The sequence below is a fragment of the Sitophilus oryzae genome, unplaced genomic scaffold (genome assembly GCF_002938485.1).
Source record: "Sitophilus oryzae breed Bouriz unplaced genomic scaffold, Soryzae_2.0 scaffold_1693_pilon_pilon, whole genome shotgun sequence".
NCBI lineage: Eukaryota > Metazoa > Arthropoda > Insecta > Coleoptera > Curculionidae > Sitophilus > Sitophilus oryzae.
This window is the reverse complement of record NW_022146383.1, coordinates 563,216-589,053: the sequence shown is the minus strand read 5'-3', so window position 1 is coordinate 589,053 and position 25,838 is coordinate 563,216. Positions and strand designations below refer to the sequence as shown.

Below are 25,838 nucleotides of genomic sequence, written 5' to 3'. Positions count from 1 at the left end.
TTTAAATGGAAACACCCTTTTCTATAGGAGATAGACAAAAACTAATATCAGTGTCTGGAGCTCAATTTTTTGCCAAAAACATGATTTTTGGCAAAAAGGATTAGATCCATGGGCACTAAGTCAGGCGGCCTCGACGGCCAACGGCTGGGATCTGGGTTAGTTATTCAATTATTCTTGAAATTGGCTTCAAAAAAACGCTGATAACTTCAGCGTTCTGAGGCGGTGCGTCGTCTTGTGGAAAAATATGTTTTCGAGTTCCATTAAGGGCATATCATCAATAAGGGGCCCAAAGCCTACTAGTTAAAAGTGGCGAACTTTTCAAAATTCTGTATTTCGAAGGGGATTATATCAAAATATCAAGTGTACTAATATTGTCTGGAAAATAAGGACAAATTCATATATTACGAAAACCAATATTCTCTTTATCTGTAATATACCAGACGTTAAAAAAACTCTGACATTTACCGAATGATTCAAAACTAGGTTCTAACGGATTCTAATTTCTTGCGTCGTGCTCACCATTGAAGAGTACAGAAAATGCAGACTGACCTAGTTGGTTTGCCCCGGGTACCACTACGGTAAAGACCATCCAAAAATGGAATAAACGGTCTTCCTGTTGCCCTGCCCGTTAGTTACGGCCTAGGGATTGTTCGGTACTGGTTTGGCTAGTAAGTACTCGGTCTAAAGATGAGGTTTTATGATTAAGCAGGTTTTAATTGTTATTACTTCGAGGTATGTGGTGTTTTTGAGAAATGGTTTACGATTTGAATACTATATGCGGAGATTATTTTATGCCTACAAACAGTTATCTATCATACATATTCTTTATGAGTTTTATTTAGATAGGCAGACATTTTTCATACACTTTTTATCGCCAATTTTACCATCTGAAGAAATGACAATTTATAAAACTAAATAAAGTTATAATTATTTAATATTTCATGTTCTAGTCCCATATCCACTCTTCATTTTGTCCTCTAATGTATAATATCCAAAAAAGATTTTCATGCATCTTGACGCCAAGAATCCTTATACCGGGTGTTGCATCGTCGGACGGGACATAGGAAATCCCATGTAAATTTTAATGGGGTCAATTATTGGCTTCCCTAATTATTTTAGAGAATAATTCTATTTAGGTTTATTGAAGAGCATTAAAACCCACATTCAAAAGAATAACTTTAGATATTTTTGATTAGCTCGTTTACGAGTTATCGCCGATTTCTTTTTAAATATTTCTCCTTTCTTATGGCCCTGTATTTACTTATGAGCACCAGTCAAGGTAAAAGATAACTGTCAAATGAAGTTGTCATTTCAGAAATTTACCTATTTAGTGCTTTATTATTAGTGAAAACTCATTCCTACATCGGAAATCTTAAAGATGTATTTATAAATACAAATTAATATGAATTAAAGTAAAATAAAGTAATCAATTACACGGTTAATTATAGTATTATTACAATATTCAATAACTTATTATTAATTTAGGTACTATTAAACTGTTAGAACTTTAGGATTTAAGATGTTCAAATATTCCTCCATCGACTGCTAGACAATAACCCAGGCGATCATAAAATTCTCTTCTTACATTCGCTAGTTGGTAAACTGAAATTCTATTGCATTCGGCAGAAATAGCATTTTTTAACTCGTCTAGATTTGGGTATTTTTTATCCTTGTATATCCTGTTTTTTAAATGGCCCCAGAGAACGAAATCATTTGGCGAAATATCAGGAGACCTTGTTGGCCAATTTACTGTATGATTTAGGCCAATAACGTTTCCGTTAAAACTATTGTCTAAATATTTAGTATTTAGACAATAGTTTTAAGGAATGGTATTTATGTTTGAAGGAATAGTATTTATGTCGTTTCAAAATTCGAAACGCTGTAGTGTGATCTATTCCTATTTCATCCTCAAGTTTCCTTGTGCTGATCTTTCCATCGTTCTCTTCCACGCACAATAAAACTTCCAAGTCGGTATCATTTCTTGCATCTTCTCTTTGTTCCTGCCTTGCTTCACATCTGCAGTTATTTATTAGGGTACCTTTAGTCTGAAATCTCTGGATATTCCTTGCGATTGTAGATTTTCCAGGTATCGGTCTATTCGGATACAGAGCAGCAAACATGTCCGACACCTTTTGATAACTATTCCCTTGATAATACCATTTGATCATCAATACTTTTTCTTCGGTAGTGTAATTCATGGCTAATATTTTCGATGTAGGTATGTATTTTTAATAATAATAATAAAGCACTAAATAGATAAATTTCTGAAATGACAACTTCATTTGACAGTTATCTTTAACTTGACTGGTGCTCATAAGTAAATACAGGGCCATAAGAAAGGAGAAATATTTAAAAAGAAATCTTAACGGGCTAATCAAAAATATCTAAAGTTATTCTTTTGAATGTGGGTTTTAGTGTTCTTCAATGAACCTAAATAGAATTATTCTCTAAAATAATTAGGGAAGCCAATAATATTTGACCCCATTAAAATTTACATGGGATTTTCTATGTCCCGCTCGACGATGCAACATCCGGTATAAAATTTCTTACTTATAGAACAGATAGTAACGAATTTTCACACAAACTTCCATCTCTCATTTTACCCTCTAAATAAAGAGGATGAATTTTCTAAAATCACTGTGTAACACTAAATCGTTTAAAATAAACTTTGCTCAAATTGTTTATGTATTTATAGGAAGTTTTTTCAAAGTTTAATCCCCTTATAGAGAATGTATTTGCAAAAATCGCTTCTTAGTACTCATAAGGAACCATAAAAAAACCTCCCGATAGTAGATAGTCACCAAGAACACATCAGAATTCAATAAGATTGATCTGAAACAAATTAAATCATGTCGAAACTGATCAAATCTATACCAGTTACTAGTTGCCGATGAGATTCATGCTTCTGCAGGCAAAAATAAAGTTGTTTTCATTATTTTCTTGCCCGTTTAATCTCGGAAAAAGTCTCCTCTAAACTAATTAAGCTGATTAACTTTTTCTTTGTCGCTCCGCAGTCTTGGTCCTTTTGGTTCTCTGTCGAGACTCATTTAATCCGATATCCACTGCGAAAAACTGGACACAGAGAGTTGCACGTTTTTTCGAACAGGTCTTATTCGCTAAAATCCATTCTTAATCGGCTTAAACAGCATTAGGTCTTCATAAATATTAAAATTCGTATTGGCAGTGGGTCGTTAGGATGCCCAGAAATAATGGGTTCGATTAATAAACTAGTTACATAACTTTAAAGAGTCCATTTCACTAATCCGAAAAAGTAGCAAAAATTATGTAAAACTGGCTAGCAGCGGCGTGCGGTCCATGGAAGCGGGGGAAGCACCGCTTCCCTAAACTTTTTAAAGATAAAAAAAAATAAATAGTTAAACGTTAATAATGTTATTTAACTGTTATTTTATAACAAAAGATTAATTTAATTTGTTAAAATTATTTATTTGAAACCTTACATAAACGTGTCTAGTAAATTTAATTAGCCTTTTACTGCATGGATGCGCGCCTGGGAATAGCCACCGGTCGCCTATCCCTCCTTCACGTAGGTGTTATTGACCTCGAACGCAAACGACAAATTTAAGCGGGAAAATCGCGCACAGTTGCTAGCCACGGCAGCGATCTTTCGGCCGCCTTCCTCGATTTATCGGGACGGGTTCGCTTGCGATTTTATAGGTAATATTATAATAAATTAAATCCAAAATTTTATGATGATGTTATAGACAAATTTGCAATGGCTGATAGACGAATAGACTTCAAATACAAATAGGTTAACGACTATAAGACTTCGAAAAAAAATCGCGCGTCAAGTACTTCGGAAAAATAATTTAAAATGTCGTATTTTAACTATTATAACTTTACTAGCGTGTACCAGCGACTTCGTTCGCGTCGAATTAATCATTTGTAATGGTGATGATAAAGCAAAGCAAGAATTTCCATTAACATACAAACTGGATAAAATTTTCTCACATTTATGTCAGCATGAGAAAAAACAATATGGCGATATTATTATATAACTTGGTAATATTTGAGGGGTAGTTTCATATCGTTGGAATTTGACTTTCGAAAAATCCGTTTGCCAAAAATAAGCTTTTTACGTCAAGCAGTTTAAGCAGAATCGTGGTTAAGAAATTACCCAACTTTTTGGAACATCTGTCTGATAATTCAAAAAATTTCAAAATATGTAAAAAATACAAATAAATTATCTTGTTCAAGCGTTTTCCCGAAAGACTAACCGTTTTTAAAATAACAAATATTGTAATATTTTAAATAACAAATATTGTAATATTTGAGGGGTGTTTTCACTCTCTTGGAATTTCAGATTCGAGAAACTCCTCGTTATCGAACCTCAACCCCACAATCAATCCATTTGCTAAAAATCAGCTTTAAACGTCAAGCAGTTTAAGCAGAATCTTGATTACACAATGGTCATATTTTATGAAACACGCTGTATAAATTTTTAAAAAATCTTAAAATATGTAAAACAATAAAATAAAATATACGTGTTTAAAAGTTTTTCCGAAAACCTCACCAGTTTTTAAATCAAAAATATTCTAATATTTGAGGGGTGGTTTTACCCCCTTTGAATTCGAGTTTCGAAGAAACCCTTCTTATAGAACCTCTACACCCTAAAGTCAATCCATTTTCCAAAAGTCAGCTTTTTACGTCAAGCACTTTAAGCAGGATCGTGATTAATCAATGACTAGATTGTTCGAAACACCCTGTATACATATTTAAAAAATCTTAGAATATGTAAAAAAATAAAATAAAATATACGTGTTTAAGCGTTTTTTCGGAAATTTGACCGTTTTTTAAATAAAAAATATTGTAATATTTGAGGGGTGGTTTCACCCCCTTGGAACTGGAATTTCGAAAAATCCCTTTTTATCGAACCTCTACACCCTAGAATCAACCTGTATGCCAAAATTGAGCTTCTTACGTTGAGTGGTTTGAGCAGGATCGTGATTAATCAGTGTGTCAGTCACTTAAGGATTTTATATATTAGTATAGATAATAGATAATGTCTTTTCTATCTACTAAAATTTCTATATACTAGTGCATTATTTCAGTTTTTGCTAAATTCATTTTGAGACTTACTTTACGGCCCATAACTTTATAAGGATCAATAATTCAAAAGTTTTACGGTATTATAATATTTTTTACATCTCTTTGAAAGAAATGAGGAAATGACTTTGAGGAAAACATAAACTATACATTCTCGATTTATCGTCGATCTCGGCAAACACCTTAATAAGAGCAAAAATCATTAAGGCAGATAGCAAATCAGGAGCAGAAATATACTCATTAAGCGTTCTTACGACTATGAAATGTGTCAGTGGACGAATAGTTATAGTTTCATGCTGTTTCGAATTTTTTTCCTCGTCAGAAAACATCGTTAGTCCTAATAAATGATCGAACGAACATCTAGGATTATTTTCCGTGCGTTTTAATTAAAGAAAAGTATCTGGAGTCGGTATCTTGTTCCTTCGTTTTCTTCAAAGAAGAATAATAAAAAAAAGTATGTGGCAAATTAGTCTAGTAAAATGAGTTATAGCACTAGTTACTGCATTTGGTTATAGGTCGTTAAATATATTAAATAGTGTAATTACTTGGAAAATTACATCTAAACTAATAAGGAAGATTTTTTCTGTTTTTTTTTTGTTTAGGTTTAAATTAATTACTTTTATTATTTGATGAAAATTAATATTTATGAAACATTATAAAATACTTAGAGTTTAATTTTTTTAAAAATAGCGCTCTAATATATACAGGGTCAGTTTTAAATAAGTGTAAACATTTTAGGGGGAATTATATTTCGACTCCAAAAACACGATTATGAGGTTTTTATGGGCGAATTTTTTTTTTCAATTTTTTTTTAGTTTTTATTTAAGAACCATAGTTCTTCATAACATTGCAACATAGTAGAATAAATTTACAAGAAAGAATACCCAGAAAAGATCCAGCGGTTCTCAAATTTTTTTTTTTTGGAAATTTTCAAACTTGAATAAATCGGTTATTTTGGACATATTTGAAAAACAGCAAAGAGAAAACATGCTACATTTATCGAGATCTACCAGCCCTGAAAATAATTGCACTTATTTAAGACTCGCCCGGTATATAAAATTGATTAACAGTCAAGGTAGATTGGATCGCAGTTTCTTTCTTGCTAAACATTGTAAAAGTTGTAAAAGTTTGCTAAACAGGCCCAATACGTTACCAAATGCGAAATCCAATATTCGCAATCTAATACAAGCCAAACGGTATTTGTGCATAACCTACAAATATATATCCCGAGAGCAGGAAATGAAGAAAAGGAAAAATTTAATACTCAAAGTCGATGGAATATATGCGAAAGCGTGGAAACGGTGCTAGCAGGAAGTCATCTCGTCGGGCAAATACCCAAGCAGGAAAAATATATCTCGAAACTCTTCGTCTCAGGCCATGTTTACACTTTACAAGTCACAAACAGGATACGTCTGCCTATATTTTAATCTTACGTAGCTGCAATTTTGATATGAAGTTGAACTCAAAATATTTTATTAGAAAAAGTCGAGCACAACTTCGCTATAGATAAAGCAAGAATCTTAATGTTTAGTGATGAAGAGGACATACCATAACCGCCTATATTGACCAATATATCTATTATAATTTCTACTTTCTATTCTCTTCTACATTCTCATGAAATTTCTTTTTCTATTGGAAGAAGGACTACCACTTTGGATAATTTTAAATTAAAAATATAACTAAAACAAAACAATGAGTGCACGTTAAACGTATATAGTCTGTTGTTGGAACTGAGTAAGCGGAATGCCATAAGTCAATTTACTTTCAAGCTAACTAAACGCACAAATATTTACTTATTTACTTTAACCATCCTGCCAGAGACCTTTTAGACCATTCCCGAGGTACACATCTACCTGTTTGAACATTGTCTAAAGAAAATTATTCACAGAAAACTAAAACGAGCATTACAAATTTAACTTTACTCGCTTTTAGTTGTTTTTTTGTCCTTATTCGGTAATATACATGTCAATTTTATGCGCCGTGCAACTTCCTACCTCAATTCAATTACATTTTTTTTTCTTATACGGCCGTATAACGTTGAAGAAAACTAGTTAGGGCTACACAAACAGTTTCTATAATATTTATACAACGTAAATAAAATTATTATAGGATCCGTACAAGGTAATTACACGGTTGTAGTTCGTATACGTAAAAAAGTCTATTAGATCTAATTTATGCGATTCGAAAATTAATTAAAGTTCACGTTGGCGAGCCTTAAATTATTACAATTAGTGTAAACGAGGCCTAATAGAAATTGCAGTTTACGGGAACGATCAGGTTTACCGTGTGAACAGAATTATATTGCAGGAAAAATATAAAAAAAAATTACTTTAATATAAACACGGTAACAATTTAAAAAACTATCAGGCAGATAGTTCTATTAAATTCGTCAATATGAAACTTTTTTTAAAAACCCCAAGTGTCAAATTGTTTTATAAAGGGGTAGATCTACCCCGAATGGGGTGGCTATGGCAACACTGCCGTTACCACTTTTCGTCCCGCTAGCTCGTGTGTCAAGGCTCGTCATTCAAGGCCGTGATGTCAGTTACTCACTTTGCAGGGCATTTCGAAAGGCACTGAAAATTCTTTACTTCCTCTACAGCCAATGATATAAGAACAAATCGTCTAAAAATGTCAATTAAAATACAAAATATAATTGTAAATACTAAATATGCAATAAATTAAGAATCATTGAATAGGAACAGACTGTAAAATACTTAAAAAAACAAATTGATTTTGTACAACCAATTATCTTGTTCTATTCTATCTCAGTCTAATCAGCCAAAATCTGTTTTGTCCCACTTTAAACATTAGACACGGTCATTACTGTTTGACCGCAATAATTTCACTGAATCGACCACAAGGAAAGAATGTCTTAGGCCTTTTTTTGACACCTATTTATCAAATAGACGAATATCATTCATGAATATCACCGTAATGGAAAAATAAACCTGTAACAGTTCCGGTACCTGACTATCGCCATTTGCTTTGCCATTAAAACGTGTGTAATAAATAATATCCAATTTCAAGAAAAAAACAAATCAAAAATGCTTAAAAATAAACAAAATATATTATTGTAGTTTTCTCAACAAGCCATCTTAGGGAATATCTTCATAAAACTTAGTAGTATCATATTTTTCTGTAGAATTACCCACTGAAGCTTGGTATGTACACTATTTTTTACACCCTGTATAGTCTTCCGGATAACTTAAAATCTGTCATATATTTTTTATATTAATTTAATACCAAATGACAAAACTGAAAAGTAAAAAACAAATAATGTTCAAGTCGATTAAACTTCTAGAGCTATTGAATAATATTCATAAATTTACATTTTTTAATATCCGTTATCGATCAATGCACATTCTTCGGAGACAGAATTTTATGTTTAATTCATGATATATGGTCACAGGTATTGTTCATTAAGATGCTTCAGATTATAACGGTAGTTTTAGTAATATATTAATAATATTTCCATTTGAAACCAAAAAGTCTTGTTTGTATATCAAATATCTACAATATATGAGCCATATAAAATTTACACATTGAAAAGTTACATATACGATCTAAAAAAATTGCGTCAAAGACGGCTGGGGAATGACGATCAATAATGTCTTTTTACATAAAACTTATCAAAAATTAACACTAATTTTGGAAAGATTCAAAAAAGATAGAACGTTTTCAGACACAAAAAAAATAATTTTCTCCGAATGTTTTGAACTACATCATTTAAAAACCATTTTCACTCAACATAAAAATAAATATGACATAAAAATAAATTACACCCTTCTTAAGGACAACTGGCAGTAAACGTCATTAAAAAATAATATGGGTCAAGTAAATGACGTCTAGGGCTTGACCTCGTCAATATTTTCATCGATTGTCATTTCTCGGACGTCTTTAACGCCGTTTTTTTTTGATTGTATGGTTATTTTAGAAAATTTTTAAACAATACACCAACCGGCTTCAGGGTTTAACTTCGCTTTATATAAAATATTCACTAGGAAACATTGTACACGGTGGGTCAAATTCGACGCTTTTAAATGGAAGCATCCTTTTCTATAGGAGATAGACGAAAACTAGTATCGGTGTCTGGAGCTCAATTTTCATCAAAAACATGATGGTGAAAACTGCACATCAATATCTGTTATCGTTTCGGAGTTACGAGGTGTTTTTCAAAAATGTGCATTTTTAACAAATCGCTGTTACTTTTTTGCTATGGAAAATTTTGTATTTCTATGAAAACATTTCAAAGCACCTTTTTACGTAGAATTTAATGGTTTAAGTATAATTTTTTTAAAATTGATAATTTAAGGGATATCAACAGGAAAAATGATTTTTTATTTGGGCACCCTCTATATTTTTAATTAACTAAAAAGAATTTAAAATTACCTGTTCAAAAATATAGCACACTTAATATTTTGTTATAATCCCCTTTGAAATACAGAATTTTTAAAAGTTCGCGCTTTTAACTAGTAGGCTTTGGACCCCTTATTGATGATATGCCCTTAATGGAACTCGAAAAACATATTTTTCCAGCAAGACGACGCACCGCCTCTGAATGCTGAAGTTATCAGCAAATTTTTGCAGCCAATTTCAAGAATAATTGAATAGCTAACCAAGATCCCAGCCGTTGGCCGTCGAGGCCGCCTGACTTAGTGCCCGTGGATCTAATCCTATGGATATACTTCCGGAAGAATAAAGGTTCCTTATTCTTCCGTGTAATCTAGACAATAATAATTAGAAATACCTTAGCAGTTATGAGAGGGTATCATTCACTCCTACTGTGTTAATGAATTCTGCGAGAAATGTCCAAAAACTGCCCCGTCTGTCCATAACAGAAGACGGCGGATATGTCGAACGCTTGTAGCAAAATCTCATGTCTGTCACCATTAAATTCTACGTAAAAAGGTGCTTTGGAAATGTTTTCAAAATAATACAAAATTTTTCATAGCAAAAAAGTTACAGCGATTTGTTAAAAATGCATATTTTTGAAAAACACCCCGTAACTCCGAAACGGTAACAGATATCGACATGCGGTTTTCACCATCATGTTTTTAACAAAAAATGAGCTCCAGACACCGATATTAGTTTTTGTCTATCTCCTATAGAAAAAGGTGTTTCTATTTAAAAGCGTCGAATTTGACTCACCCTGTACATGATTCGTAAAGCTCAAACCAAAAGGTGATTCGTCTGAAATTCTCTTTGTTGTTATTAATGTCCTCGTACTCAGTCATACCTGCGTTGTTCTGGCGGTTTTATTGTCTCTAACTACCGCAAGCTACTAAATCTTTTTAATGCTTTCCACATGCCTTAATGAACCCGACTGTCTCTCTAGGTACTTGTCCGGACATAAACCATGGCAATTTCTTTTACGGCTCTGCACCATGCAATTTCAATATTAATCGTGATTACGTTGTTTACAGTTTATTGCCGCTTTTTTGTACTCGCGCGTTAAATTACTCATATACCCGACGATTAAAACATCAGCGAGGTATATAGCACCTCGTATGTTTTATAAGAAATTATATGTAGAAGTAACCTTTCTCAAAAAAGAAAAAGAAATCTTCATCAGAGCAAAACACTTATAACTCACCATTAGTACACCTTATAGTACTACACGTACAAGGCAATAGTACTTTTTGATATCGGTCTATTGATCTACAACAAAGATTTCCAAACTTATTTTTCCAGTGTAGTAAACGACTGATTTTTTTTTAACTTCAGTGTTATGCTGTTGGTATGCTTGCTGTTTTTGACACACATTCAGACACCATAGATAATTTTATTTCTAAGTTAAATAATCGTTTTCCTTCCATTAAATTTACGCATGAAATTGAGAACAACGACAGATTACCATTTCTAGATGTATTAGTTATTAGAAATATTAATAATTGCCTGGAATTTGATATCTATAGGAAAAATACCACCACACGCAGATATATTCCTAATGAATCACATCATAGTATTGAACATAAAATGGCTAGATTAAATTTCTTAGTTCATAGATTACTTAGTTTCCCACTTTCCAACGAAAGATATGAAATAGAAAGAGATTATATTAGGAATGTAGCTGAGTGTAATGGATATTCTCCTTCACTAGTTGATAAATTAATTAGAAAACGTAGGTATAGGTTAATGATTTCTGAAAATTCGACTTTTCAAGTGGAGAAAGATACGTCTAAATATTTTTCAATACCGTTTGATAGAGAGTTATCCCGTGATCTAAAAGAAATTTTTAAGAATGTCAATTATAAACTTGTGTATAGTGCTAATAATAAATTACAACAATTATTAGGTAATCCAAAGGATAAAACACCTCCACTGGAAAGGTCGGGTATTTATGAAATTTCTTGTAAAGATTGTAATCAGAAATATGTTGGGCAAACTAGAAGATCAATATTAACTAGATTTAAAGAACATTTAGCTCAGATAAGATATGGTAGACCGGATAAATATTGCGTTGCCGAACATATTGTTGATAAAGAACATTGTATAGATCTTAATAATTTAAAATGAATTAAACAAGTCTCAAATTACAGGCAATTAGATGCATATGAAAGCATCAGAATTAATAAATGTAAAGATAGTATGAACAGAGTCAACGATCCAATTCCTTCAAGTTCTTTGTTCCTACTACTCTAGCGGCGGAAATTAACTGTTACGCTCAGTTGGCTCTGACTCGGTTGGCTAGATTTTGCCACGCCCACTCGGTACCTACTGGGCGAGTATATAAACGCTCAACTTGTAGATTGTACTTTAGTTTATAATCATCTACTGATGATGCTAACATGGTTAAAGGACGCGAAACGCGCGTCCAGTGTAAAAGTAAAAGTGTTTTGGTGTATTGTGGTGATTTAGTGTAATTTTATTTTGTTTTTTTTTCAGTGTTATGTTTGATTGGATGGACTTATAGAATAACTCAAAGTGGCGTTCTTCTTCTTGTGTTGATTTTTTTTACAATTCCAAAGAATTTCCCAAACTCTAAGTTCAAAATGAACGTAAAACGATGTAAACCAGTCCATATTTATTCTTGCCACTTGACTACTATTTGATTTCTGATAGAAAATGATAGATTTAATCCAAATATTTAAACAAACTGTATGGTGTATCTAAGGCGTGTCTCTGTGTTTACCTGTAGAGGACATATTTGACAGATACACCTTGAAAACGGGGTTTACACGAACACTTGTCTCGTTTATTTGATTTGGCACAGATAAAGTCGCAAGTGGAATCGATAAATTTGTTTGCTGCCAATTGCAGCACTGATCAAACATCGACATTTTTTTTTATTAAGCAGGCAATCGAATTTATGGAAGGCAAAATGGTTGCACATATAATAGATCGATAAGAGTCAATATTTGAACTAGGTACTCGTATACATGAAAGATTAGCAGGTTGTTTTATTTTTCAGGAAACAGTGTATTTTGTACAGGTTCTTGGTTCTTTTGATATAGTAATTGATAAATATTGAAAGGAAATCAAACCAAAGTTTTCTTTTATTTTGAAGCAAAAAAGGAGCTGAAGGTCTTGATTGGTCTAATTAAGAATCAGTGTAACAGATCTTGTTGTTAGTTTGATCTTCTTGTTGAGCAATGTTACAACAGGGTACGATGGTCACAAGGGTAGAATTTTTAGAATGAGTGGGAGGGGGGTTAATCACTTCGACCTTACAGATCCATTGTGTCCCCCTTTCTTGAATCATAACTCATCATACAGTCCCAGGGCTTTGACAAAAGCCAGTATCTGGGACGGTTTTATAGAGGGTAGTTCTCCATCTCCAATATCAGTCGTACCAAAATTCATGGCACGAATGGTTGTCGTCTCGGCGCACTAAGTGATGAGGTGTACTGGTGTTTCACCATCTTCCCCACAGAATCTGCATTCGCCGTTTCTTCTTAGTTTCAATCTACTGAGGTGTTCATTGAGGAGGTGTCCTGTTAAAAACCCCGTGACAATCCGAAGATTGTTCTTACTCAGACCCAGGAAGATCTGTAATTTTTCTTGATCATAAGCCCTCAGAAACTTCTTCGAGTGTCTTAGACCATTGCAAGATTTCCATTCCAGGTTGCGGATGGAATCTTCCAAGTTCTTGAGTTCCGCCTTGAGTTGGTTACCACTTGGAAAGCAGAACGGTTCTGGTCCAGTTAGTGGAGTGTTAGCTCCTTTCCTAGCTAGATTATTTGCTTTTTCATTGCCTTCTATCCCTTGGTGAGCAGGCACCCAGAGTAGGAGGACTTTGTTTTCTTTGCCTAATTTATTCAGCTTCTCTATGCATTCTTTGACCAATTTCGAATTGATCGATACTGAGTTGATCGCTTTTAACGCTGCTTGACTATCAGACAAGATGGCTGTTTCTTGTTTCCGATAGTTGCTATCTAAGATAAGTTGTACGCATCTTTCGATAGCGTAGATTTCTGCCTGTAGGATACTAGGGTAAGTGCCCATTGGTTCGGAGTATTTAGCTCTCGGTCCAAACACTCCGATCCCTGTTCCCGTATTGGTTTTGGAAGCATCAGTATACCAAGTTATGGTATGGTCTTTTAACTGCTGGGCAAGCGTTTCGCTCTTCCAATCTTCTTATTGCTCAATACTACATTGACATGTTTGTCAAAGTTGTACGTTCTTGGCATATCGTCCACTGGGAGTTGCAGGAGTGGTATTTCCTTTTCGAGGGTGTTCCAAGCCCCTGATCTGACAATTCTCCCAGTACTAATTCCGTTAGTGACCATTCTAATCATTGTCGCATTGGCATATCTACCAATGACAATGTGCAGTGGTGTTAGATCTAGAATGACCTCCATTGCTGCTGTTGGACAGGTTCTCATGGCTCCTGTGATGCAAACACATGCTAGTCTCTGGACTTTGCATAGGTTTAGCCTTGCCGTCCGTTGCTCTAGTTTTGTGTACCAGGCAACTGCTCCATAAGTAATCATGGGTCTTACTATCATGGTATACATCCAGCGCAAAATGTTAGAGGAGCAGCCCCATCTATTTCCGGCCAGTCTTCTGCATATCATGAGAGCCTTTATGGCTTTGCTGGTAGTGTTCTTAATATGCCTGTTCCACAGGAGTTTACTGTCCAGGGTTATTCCCAGGTATTTAACTTCCTGTGTTGGCAGTATTTCCTTTCCATCTAGTTAGATTCTTTTCAAGTTTTTCAGACTTCGCCTTCTGGTGAATGGCACTATCGCGGTTTTGTCTGAGTTGATACTCAGCCCGACAGTCACAAGGGTAACGAAAAGGCAGATGAAATGGCCAAAAAGGTCCATCAATGCCGTTCATAGGCACAGAACCATTCTGCGGCTCTGCAAACATACATACTGCCATTACTCGCTGACGAGTATTTGACACCCAACAGAAGATGGTCACGCAAGGCGTTTTCTTTCATGAGCTTTTCTGTGACTGAAAAGCCCGATACGTGATGTTATCTGCCTACCGCACTCCGGACATTCAAAAATCTCGTTGCCTCTTTACTTTTTGGTTGTCGCTGTTAACTGAGTTTACAATTCTTCTTCATTGAGTTCTATTTGAGCCCTGTTCCTTCCCACTCATTTTGCATATTAATCCCCTTTAAGTTTTTGTGAAAAATGTCCTTGTACCTTTTGAGTTGTCCACCCGGCCTCCTCTTACTGTCTACAAGCTCACCGTAAAGCAGAGATTTTTGTATGCGGTTTTCTTGCATTCTGGATACGTGACCAGCCCATCTTAAGCGTGATTTTGTAACCATGACTCCAATACTCCCGCAGTTAGCTTTTTCAAGGACCGACACGTTTGAGACATGATGGAACCATCGGATTCTTAAGAGTTGTCTAAGGTGTTTCTGTTGCAACTTGTTTAATGCGTTCATGTGTCGGCGGTACGGCACCCAGGTTTCGCTCCCATATAAAATGGTGGGGATTATAACACCTCGGTACACTGCAAGTTTCGTTTTTGTACTCAAGTCGTGATTGTAGAAAACCCTGTCTTTTAATTTCCAGAATGCTCTAGAGGCGCTGCTAATTTTGTGCTGAATTTCAGAGTCGATATTGGATTTTTTCGAAATCAAACTGCCGAGGTAATTGAATTTCGCTATATATTCCAATAGTTCTTCTCCGATTTTTATAGCAGTACTGTTGTGATCTTCCGGGGGAGTGCACATGATTTTGGTTTTGTCGATGTTTAGCTTAAGGCCCAAAGCCTCGTATGCATTGAAAGCTTAAAGCTGAATAGGCATCTTAAAAAGTTGATGGGATTGATGGACGCAGTCATGTGCAGATTTTATCAATCTGAAGAAGAAACGAACAGAACACATTTTATGTCAGTGCGACAGCCTGGCAAATGTGCGATTCTTTTAGAGATGCCGCGAGATGCGAGACACGATACGTCTCGTCTCGTCTCGTCTCGAAGTCATTTTGTCTCGTCTCGAGAGCATTTTGTCTCGAATTACGAGACGAGACGAGACGAGATAAAAGGTTTCGAGACAAGGCGAGACGAGACGAGACGTGATATCTCGAAAACCATTAACACAAAATATGATAATAGGGTTAAATTTTATATAATATCAAATTGCGTAATGTTTTCTAATAGTTATATGCTTATGGAGAATAAATAACCATAAATTAACTAAATAAATATAATTTATTTAAAAACTTAGAACCAACTTAGTGTCCAACGTCCAACGTCGATTTTAATATATGTAGCTAATCTTTACTTCCATTGTTTTTCCAAAGCCATTGAAAATTTCAAACGAAAACAAACAAACGAAATGGGAATATTTTTTTAGTTTATATAGGGATGTCCGTATATAGGATGGCTGAAAAAAAATTGTTTTTTTAATTTTCTTAAAGTTGTCTTATGTGTAGGGTGTATATACCGGGTGCGTCTCAAAAGTGGCTCAGCCTTATAACTTTTTTATTTATTCAAATAAAAAAATGATATTTGGTATGTTAGTATATGACATAAATTAGGATTGACTGACGTATTCCATTGTTTTTGGTCACTTTCTGTTTCACCGGAAATGACTACAAGTTTTGATTTTTAAATGACACCCTAGGTATTTGTTTACATTATTCGATACAAAATGACACTCTGAATAGAATGACATATCATATGTCAAATTTTGACATATCTCGCATATGATTTATTGACGAAACACCAAGTGTGTGGTATCAAATTATTCGTAAAAAATGCTTTTTCCAAATATGCTAGTTGACATCTGATATGTCATTCTATTCAGAATGTTATTTTCTATCCAATAAAGTAAAAATATATATATTTTTTACCGTTTATTTATCTGAAAAAATAAAAAAGTTATAGGGGTTGAGACGCACTGCATTATTATAATGATTAGGAAAAATTTGGTATACTTTATTGATAAAAATTAAACAAAAAAATGTTTAATTAAAAAAAATATATTTGATATTTTCAAAAAAAAATCTTAATTATTTTTTTTTTCAATCCTGTAGGAAATATCCCTTAGGTAATATAAAGCATTATTGTGATATATCAAACAAGCCGGAAAAAAAACGAGACAAAACGAGACGAGACGAGATAAGACATTATGTCGTCTCGTCTCGACATTGTCTCGTCTCGTCTCGATAATATTCTATCTCGAAATTTCGAGACGAGACGAGATAAGTTCTTATCTCGTCTCGTCTCGTGTCGCGGCAATTCTAGATTCTTTGCACTAGACAATGATAGGCCATTGACAAAGAACTATACATATAGGTTGCTAGACTTTTTGACAAGTATAGAACTGGAGAAATTTAACCAACGGATCAGCTCACGAAAAACAATATTTTATTGAAAGTTATTTAAGAAATCAAATCAAAAAGCAGTAACATTAAATGATTCATGGACAATTAAAAAAAATCTGAATTACACACACTTTATATTCGTGCTTCGGGATTATTGGTAAAAAAATTGAACAGGTCTCGTATTTTTTAGTCTATCGGTTGACATTTAAGTGGAATTATCCAGTGGTGATTTAAATGACTTTGTAATAACGTAAACTATTTTGCGCGACGAAGAGAGTGTTAAAACGGCCGCCTCAATTTACCATAATTTGAAATTAATAAGATGGCTAGTACATTCAGCCTGATCGACGGAAAATTGATTTTGCTCTCTTCTTGTTTGTGCAAATTATTTTACCATTAAAATGTCGTGCGAAAACAAAGTTTGTTTCGTCTCAGCGTTTCGTCTATAATAATAATAATTGTATATTGGTTCGTTCGTTAATTGTTACAATAAATAACAAAAAAAAACTGAGTGTACAGATAATATAATCCTATACACTCTTAAATACTCCTATTCTTGAGGAAGTTATAATACTTGAAAAGATTTATATTTACAGTTGGTACCTTACAGTCCTCCAACGGTTTACCAATGCTCTTAAGAATAATCAAAATAATTACAATATTTTTATTTACTCTTTCAAAGTCCTAATCTCCTTGGGAAGCCATGTTATTATTCAAATTTTATTTTTATACATGCACCCGCTCAAGCATGGCAAACTATTTTTTTACACTCTGTATATTGAAAATTTCAAATAAGGAAACGCATAATGGAGCTTTGTAGGAATACTGGGCCACCCTATTATACCGGGTGCGTCTCAAAAGTGGCTCACCCCTATAACTTTTTTATTTTTTCAGATAAAAAAACGAGATTTGGTATGTTAGTATATGACATAAATTAGGATTGATTGACGTATTCAATTGTTTTTGGTCACTTCCTGTTTCACCGGAAATGACTACAACTTTTGATTTTTAAATAGCACCCTAGGTATTTTTTTACTTTATTCGATAGAAAATGACATTCTGAATAGAATGACATATCATACGTCAACTTTTAACATTCTCGCTTAACGAAAAATCGTATTTTAAAATTCAATCTAGAGTACAATGGCCATGTTAAAGACACTAAATTTTAATCAAGGAGCCTTGGAAAAATATATTTGATCGTCTATTATTTTTAGTGTCTTATGCTGACCAGTTAGAAAATGCTGAAATCGTATATTTAATCATATCTCAATTTTTTCAAATGGAATGAGGGTGTCTCATTAACATATTTTTGAAAACGCATTTTTTACGAATAATTTGATACCACACACTTGGTATTTCGAGTCAAATTTTCGTTATCAACCGCAAAGTATAATTTCAAATAAACCACAAACGGAAATGTCAAAAGTTGACATATGATAATAGCAACAAAACACCGAGGGTGCCATTTAAAAATCAAAAGTTGTAGTAATTTCCGGTGAAACAGGAAATGACCGAAAACAATTGAATACGTCAATCAATCCTAATTTATGTCATATACTAACATACCAAATCTCGTTTGGTATGTTAGTATATTCTCGTTTAACTAAAAAAATAAAAAAGTTATAGGGGTGAGCCACTTTTGAGACGCACCCGGTATATCATTTTCTGGTAGGTATTTCTAGATTAGTCACTTTTATAGACTTCCTTAATAGTTTTCCCATAATTTTCCACAACTACTCTTCAGAGAAACAGAAGAATCAGTTATTTAAGTACTTCAACGAAGAGAAGCTATAAATTCCAACATTTACAAGGCATTATAAAAGTACTTTATATTGATCTTTATTTTAGTATTACTCCATAATGTATGGTTTAAAAAAAACTCATTTAAAACTAACAGTTCTTAAAAAATAAATCAAAAGAAATTTACTCTTCTTATTCACTGTAACAATAGTAACCAATTATGTCGACATATTTCAGCTGTTTGAACTCTCTTTCTTGTCGATAATGTAACATCATCCTTCCAGTTCATTTCTTCGCTATACCTGGGGGGTTTATTACATTGTATTCCCCCCTGTATCAATTTACTTAATGTTCCTTATCAGTTTCAGCAGTCTCGCAATGAAGAAAGAAACCTATAATGACACTGATGGCGAATGAAAACGAGAAGATAACTTGTAACACCCAATATAATGTTACCATACATGATAACATCGTTCGTTTTTTATGTATCTATTGTCCAGACATATTATTAATAATGTTAAACATGTTTGATTTAATGAATTCTTTATTGAAATAAATTACATATTGTAGTATACTACAATCGAAAAAAAGACCGTCATAATTGGCCTAGAAATACCATTTCTCTATCTACCTGTTCATAAAGTTCATGACAGACATTATAAATTATTTAAAATCATTTTTAAATTATAAAACAATATGCAGTTTCGAAATCACGAAACAGATATATTAGTTAAAATGTTTTTATATTGTTAGTGTTTATTTTGTATCAAAATCTTGTTGAAAAATACAAATTAATCTCAAATATCAATAATAAGACGCGACTTTCTCAATATTTTGCAATCAATAAGTACTTCATACATCAGTAGTACGATAAAACGGATTTTTTAAAGGTGTGGTGCTTATTTTTGAATGTAAATAAATAAAACTCTTGATTAAGATAAGCAATTAACCAATAGAAAATTTGTTGTCAATAAAAATTATTTTATCAAATGTGCAGTTTTAAAATGATTAATACTAATTTTTATTTGTTGTATTTTTGTATACAGTACAAACAATATTGATTCAATACAGACAAGATTAAATAAATATAGAATAAAATAATTCTAATTTTCTACGTATAGGAAAAGTATGTGAAGTTTTTTTCTTAGAATTGGTCCAACAATTGGTAATTTACCCCTTTAGGTAACACCCTGTATATCCATTGAAATCATATTGATCAACTGATCATCTCCAGCCTGTATTCTTCGTCAAGCAAGTCATTACGGAATTCCATTTAATGAAATTTCGTTACTAATAGGAAGAGCCAACGAAATGAAAAGTAACTCTATCATACATTGTTGCACAATCTCCGTCGTAATTTAATTCTAATTTTTACATTATTATGTTCTCTGTACGAGATGGAAAAAAAGGAGAATTACGCCTCGGGTGCAACAAAAAACTAGAATAGTGAAAGGATGTTTCGAAGATGAAGGCGTATTTTAAAAAAGAACAATTAAAGCGCTTGATGCGTCGGGATTACTCAGGTTATTTCCCATCTAAAGGTTCGTTTATGAAGATGTTACACGGTAGCTTCATTCTTTTAATCTCAGCTTATAACGAATCTTAATTAATTTAATGATTATTTTTCTTGAAATTTTTCTATTTTACAATTTTATGTTACCGGAAAAATAATTATTAGGTATACAAAAAGTCAGTAAATTGTAGCTTAATCAGCTAAAAATTCATATAATTATATTAATTTAGAGTAACAAGAGAAATAAAAAAATCGTTTAACTATTTCTTCTTTGCAAAATTGAATATTCATTTTTATATCCTTGATATGTTAAAGGAAGAATAGGAACGTTTATTGATTTGCCTAATAAAGATATCTCGAACACGTTTACATATAGCATGAAAATAAAATTATGACATTTAAGTACCTGCCCGATATGTCAGTACCATAATAAGTAATAACTAACGAATCTTATATACAGGGTTAGCTCGTGTGAAAGAGACGCAATAAGAAATAAAGGTCCACCGCGGGTAGTACCTATTGAGCGGTGAAAAAATTCTCCTCCAGACGTGAAACACCAGTACAATAGCCCATAATGCGAATTAGTCACGAAGAATGCACACATACATATACGCGGGCAGAAACGTATGTATATGTGTGTGCGAAATCGACGAATTCTTAGGACTAGAAGAGGCTTGAAGAAGTCGTACCTTGAAATTATTGAAATTGAAATGGCCTCGGGCTAGTTCAAGAGTAATGAAATGGATATTTTTATGGTAGTGACTGTTCAGAACAGTTTTAGTACTCATGATAATTTTTCTATTTTAACTACCTACATTTATTGAATGATTTCTTCATTAGTGCGGTTACTTCTTTTAAAACTCTATAATTTTAAAACATATTAATTCGTAAAAATTCAAGGCCGTGACACACGAGCTAGCGAGATGAAAAGTGGTAAGGATCGCACCATGGCCCAAACCCCAAAAAACATTTGATTTAAAGCTAAGAAAATCATCATAATAAACTTGATACTCTACCTACCTACCGCAATATCCTCTGGTTCTGTGCTTGGAAGTAAATTTTCATGCACACTTCCATCGATAGGTTTGTAGCTTCTGAATAACGGTCTAGGTAAAGCGTCTAGCTCATTTACTAGCTCAGAATTAGAATTATTAAAGTTGAGCAACTCGCATTTTCATTGAAGAACATATTATTTCAAACCAATGTAATCAGCGAGAATATTCGTATAATTTAACAAAATTATTGTAAATCACTATAAATAATGAACAAAACATGCAAACAAAAACAGACAACACGAATTGCTGGTTACGTTCAAAATTTCTTCTCTTCTTAAATAAATTTTAAGGGACGTTAACATTATTAGACTAATTTGCATAAAAGTGTGTATTTTGGATGGCATTGCACAAAATGTGCAGGTTATTGAGGAAACTGAAAATGTACAGATTACTTCGTTCGCGTCGAATTAATCATTTGTAATGGTGATGATAAAGCAAAGCAAGCATTTCCATTAACATTACAAACTGGATAACATTTTCTCACATTTATGACAGCATGAGAAAAAACAATATGGCGATATTATTATATAACTTGGTAATATTTAAGGAGTAGTTTCATCTCGTTGGAATTTGACTTTCGAAAAATCCGTTTGCCAAAAATAAACTTTTTACGTCAAGTAGTTTAAGCAGAATCGTGGTTAAAAAATTACCCAGCTTTTTGGAACACGCTGTATGATTTTTTAAAAAATTTCAAAATATGTAAAAAAAAACAAATAAATTATGCTTGTCCAAGCGTTTTCCCAAAAGACTAACCGTTTTTTAAATAACAAATATTGTAATATTTGAGGGGTGTTTTCACGCTCTTGGAATTTGAGATTCGAGAAACCCCTTCTTATCGAACCTCTACACCCCACAGTCAATCCGTTTGCCAAAAATCACCTTTAAACGTCAAGCGGTTTAGGCAGAATCGTGATTACTCAATGGTCATATTTTATGAAACACCCTGTATAAATTTATAAAAAATCTTAAAATATGCAAAACAACAAAATAAAATATACGTGTTTAAGAGTTTTTCCGAAAAACTCACCGGTTTTAAAATAAAAGATATTTTAATATTTGAGGGATAGTTTCACCCCCTTAGAATCCGAGTTTCGAAAAATCCCTTCTTATCGAACCTCTACACCCTAAAGTGAATCTGTTTTCCAAAAATCAGCTTTTTACGTCAAGCGCTTTAAGCAGGATCGTGATTAATCACTGACCAGATTTTTCGAAACACCCTGTATACATTTTTAATAAATCTTAAAATATGTAAAAAAACAAAATAAAATATGCCTGTTTATGCGTTTTTTCGGAAACTTGACCGTTTTTTAAATAAAAAATATTGTAATATTTGAGGGATGGTTTCACCCTCTTGGAACTGGAATTTCGAAAAATTCCTTCTTATCGAACCTCTACACCCTAGCTTACATGGCTTTTTCTTAGTGCCAAACAAGAAAAACTCTTTTATTTGGTAATGTATTCGTCATTTCTTCATTTTCTCTAAATTAAAATCTAAATCTCAAATGAAAAAAATATAATTAAATAAATAACTTGCAGTCTGTGTAATTATTGTCAATTATTAATTTCAGATTTCTTATGAATTAACAGGGTTATTAAAGAAAAGTAATGAATTAAAAAATAGATATTCCTTTTCGAAACACTTTATTGTGTTTATTGTTTATTAGAACTTAACATTTAATTTCAATAGAATGTCTTTTTTTCTATTTTCATTATTTAATTAATTACCACTAACGCGCCAAGTATAAATCTGAGAACGTTTTAGCCAGGGGGGAATAAAAAACGCCGTCGTGCATTCTAAGAATGTGAATTTAATGGCTCATGTCCACTGTTGGCCACCGGGGGTCACCGCAGGTCACCATCCACGGTACTCTCTCTCTCGTGTGTACGTGTGTGTGTGTGTAGTACCCACCAGCGAATAAGAAAGGATGTGCGGAAGATGGAATGAGTTCGATAAAAAAGAGAACTGACGTAATTAGATGCATCTTTCGTTTCTTTTTGATGTATGTAGGTACAGTCAAAAAAATATAGGGATTAGTTCAGCCATAAAAACATTATTGAGAATAGTTATATTGAAGAAAATAATTATACAAAAAAATGGCGATAGTTTTAAATTCCATAACAGTCCTGAAAGGGTACTTTCAGTTAGGGTAGAGAGTACTACTGGTGGTATAGTATTTGAAAATTGCAGGTTAACAATTTGTTTTGTCTGTTATTGACTTTAAAAACTAGATTTGGTAGAAAGGGAATCTGACAATAAAAATATATTACTCTAAAAGTAAATTTACTACTTAAGCAACAGTATCTAACATTCTGTCTTATACTGTCAGGATTATAAATGATATCTCCTTAAGTATTCTATGAAGATTGAAAGAAAGTTCCCTTAGTTGCCTCTTTCAAGTATCCTAACGCATTCATCTTTGATATAGTCGATTCTTTGTTGGAAATCCGAAATACTCAACAAGTGGTGTTGATTAAAATCATCCAATTCATCCATAAGATTAAACATTGCTTCTTCGTTCCAACTAGTACTATTGTTTGCTACTTCCCACAATTCCAATGCAGCAAAAAGCACTGAAGAATTGCTTTCCATTAAGTACCTTCTCAGTATGGAACGACAACGAGGATTATTTAGGCAATTTTGGATGCGATAACTGAGTTCTATAATTTCATGTGATGTGAATCTTACTGAAGCCATGAGTGTTCACCTAAAGAAACATAAAAATGATACTTCATTATTTAGGTACAGATTTTTCATAAACTACCGTGTACCCGGGACTTCGTTCGCATCAAATTAATAATTCGTAATGGTGATGATAAAGCAAAGCAAGAATTTCCATTAACATACAAACTGGATAAAATTTTCTCACATTTATGTCAGCATGAGAAAAAACAATATGGCGATATTATTATATAACTTGGTAATATTTGAGGGGTAGTTTCACCTCGTTGGAATTTGACTTTCAAAAAATCCGTTTGCCAAAAATAAGCTTTTTACGTCAAGCAGTTTAAAGAGAATCGTGGTTAATAAATTACCCAACTTTTTGGAACGCCCTGTATGGTTTTTTAAAAATTTCAAAATATACAAAAAACAAAATAAATTATGCGTGTCCAAGCATTTTCCCGAAAGACTAACCGTTTTTTAAATAACAAATATTGTAATATTTGAGGGGCGTTTACACCCTCTTGGAATTTGAGATTCGTTTGCCAAACCAAATCAGCTTTAAACGTCAAGCAGTTTAAGCAGTATCGTGATTACTCAATTGTCATATTTTATGAAACATCCTGTATAAATTTTTAAAAAATGTTAGAATATATAAAACAACAAAATAAAATATACGTGTTTAAGAGTTTTTCCGAAAAAATCAATAACATATTTTGATTCCGAAAATACGTAGTAGTTCTATGTCCACGGAATATTGGGACACCCTGTAATACCGTGTGATAAAAAAAACCGCGTCAAAAATTTTGCCGATAGTATATGGTATTTCTAAAACTGTAGTTACAAATTTAAGCACAGATCGTATTCTTTTCATTACCTAATTTTTTTTTTCTCTCATTTCAGACATTGCATCGTTTCCGTGCTTCTGATAGTCCTCCTTCTTCAAGTACTACAAGCCCGTCCACAAACCAACACCAGAAACCACGATTTGATGAAGAGACTCGGCTTGCAGAAGATCCGCAGTCCCAACACTCATCACAGAAAACGTCTGGCGGTTGAATCGCGCCATCAGAGTCGATCGGACGATTCACACATGTTCATCATCAAACTACCACCTAATCCTCACTATTACACAGTGAACAGACCCAATAACTTCTTACCAGAAGCCACAAAAGTACCCGTAGGTTTCAAAAGTAACGGAAAACCTGCTAAAATCTACCACTGGAACCTCCCCGTCCTGAAGAAGATAGTCGAGTCGCACGAGAAACGTCGTACCGATGATATAGACATAGATTTCGATAAGCCAGATAGTTGGAACGAGGTGCTCGATAAAGAGTCGCATCGAACGAACAAGAAACCCTTAAGACCATCGTACTATGTGCCGCAAAAACCAAAGAAATCGAATTTTTTGAAGTACTTTCCTGGAAACGGCAAGCCTCATTCGTTCTACGTGATCGAGAAAAATAAAAGGGCTCACTATCATAGACTTTTACCTTAGAGGGCGTTATTTTTTTTTGTTTTGTCGTGAGTTAAAGGAAAAGGAAAAAGAAAAGAGACTTTTGTGTGCAATAAAAAAGGAATAGAAATAAATATAAAAGACGATGTATTTCGATGTAAGTTTTTTTAGACTGAAAAATGATAGGTTAATCGTATTTTGTATTATTATTATTATGATTACTAGGGTTAGTTGTATTTAAGTCAATATTATTATTGTTTTTTTTTATAATAAAATCATATATTTATCAAAAAAAATAGGTTTTACTAATCTTACTCCAAAAATTTTACCTATTTTACTTAATTATATAAAATTAATTAATTAAGTACCTATTGGAACCAATCAATAACTTAAAGGTAAAAATTAATTGCAGAATAAAATAAAAAGGCTTTTCAAATAATTAAATTTTTTGTTTGATTTTTGATTATCAACGATTTCTACAAAAGTTTCGACGGTTGAAATTAAAATTTCTAGAAATATGATTTCGATAAATATACAGTTTTTAAACTACACGATAGAAAAAATAGCGTCATAAAGGGCTTTGAAATGACAATCAAACATACTTTTATCG

General features: G+C 33.0%; 1 protein-coding gene across 1 annotated transcript in view; it reads left to right on the top strand.

Annotated features, from left to right (window-relative positions):
• The window catches only part of LOC115881020, a 48,160-nt gene extending 22,547 nt beyond the window's left edge, over positions 1-25,613 (top strand). Inside the window, exon 2 of the mRNA XM_030898375.1 lies at positions 24,676-25,613. Coding sequence (XP_030754235.1) covers positions 24,676-25,270 — 595 coding nt within the window. The 3' untranslated portion in view covers positions 25,271-25,613. The remainder of the gene's footprint in view (positions 1-24,675) is intronic.
• Positions 25,614-25,838: the final 225 nt, after the last annotated feature.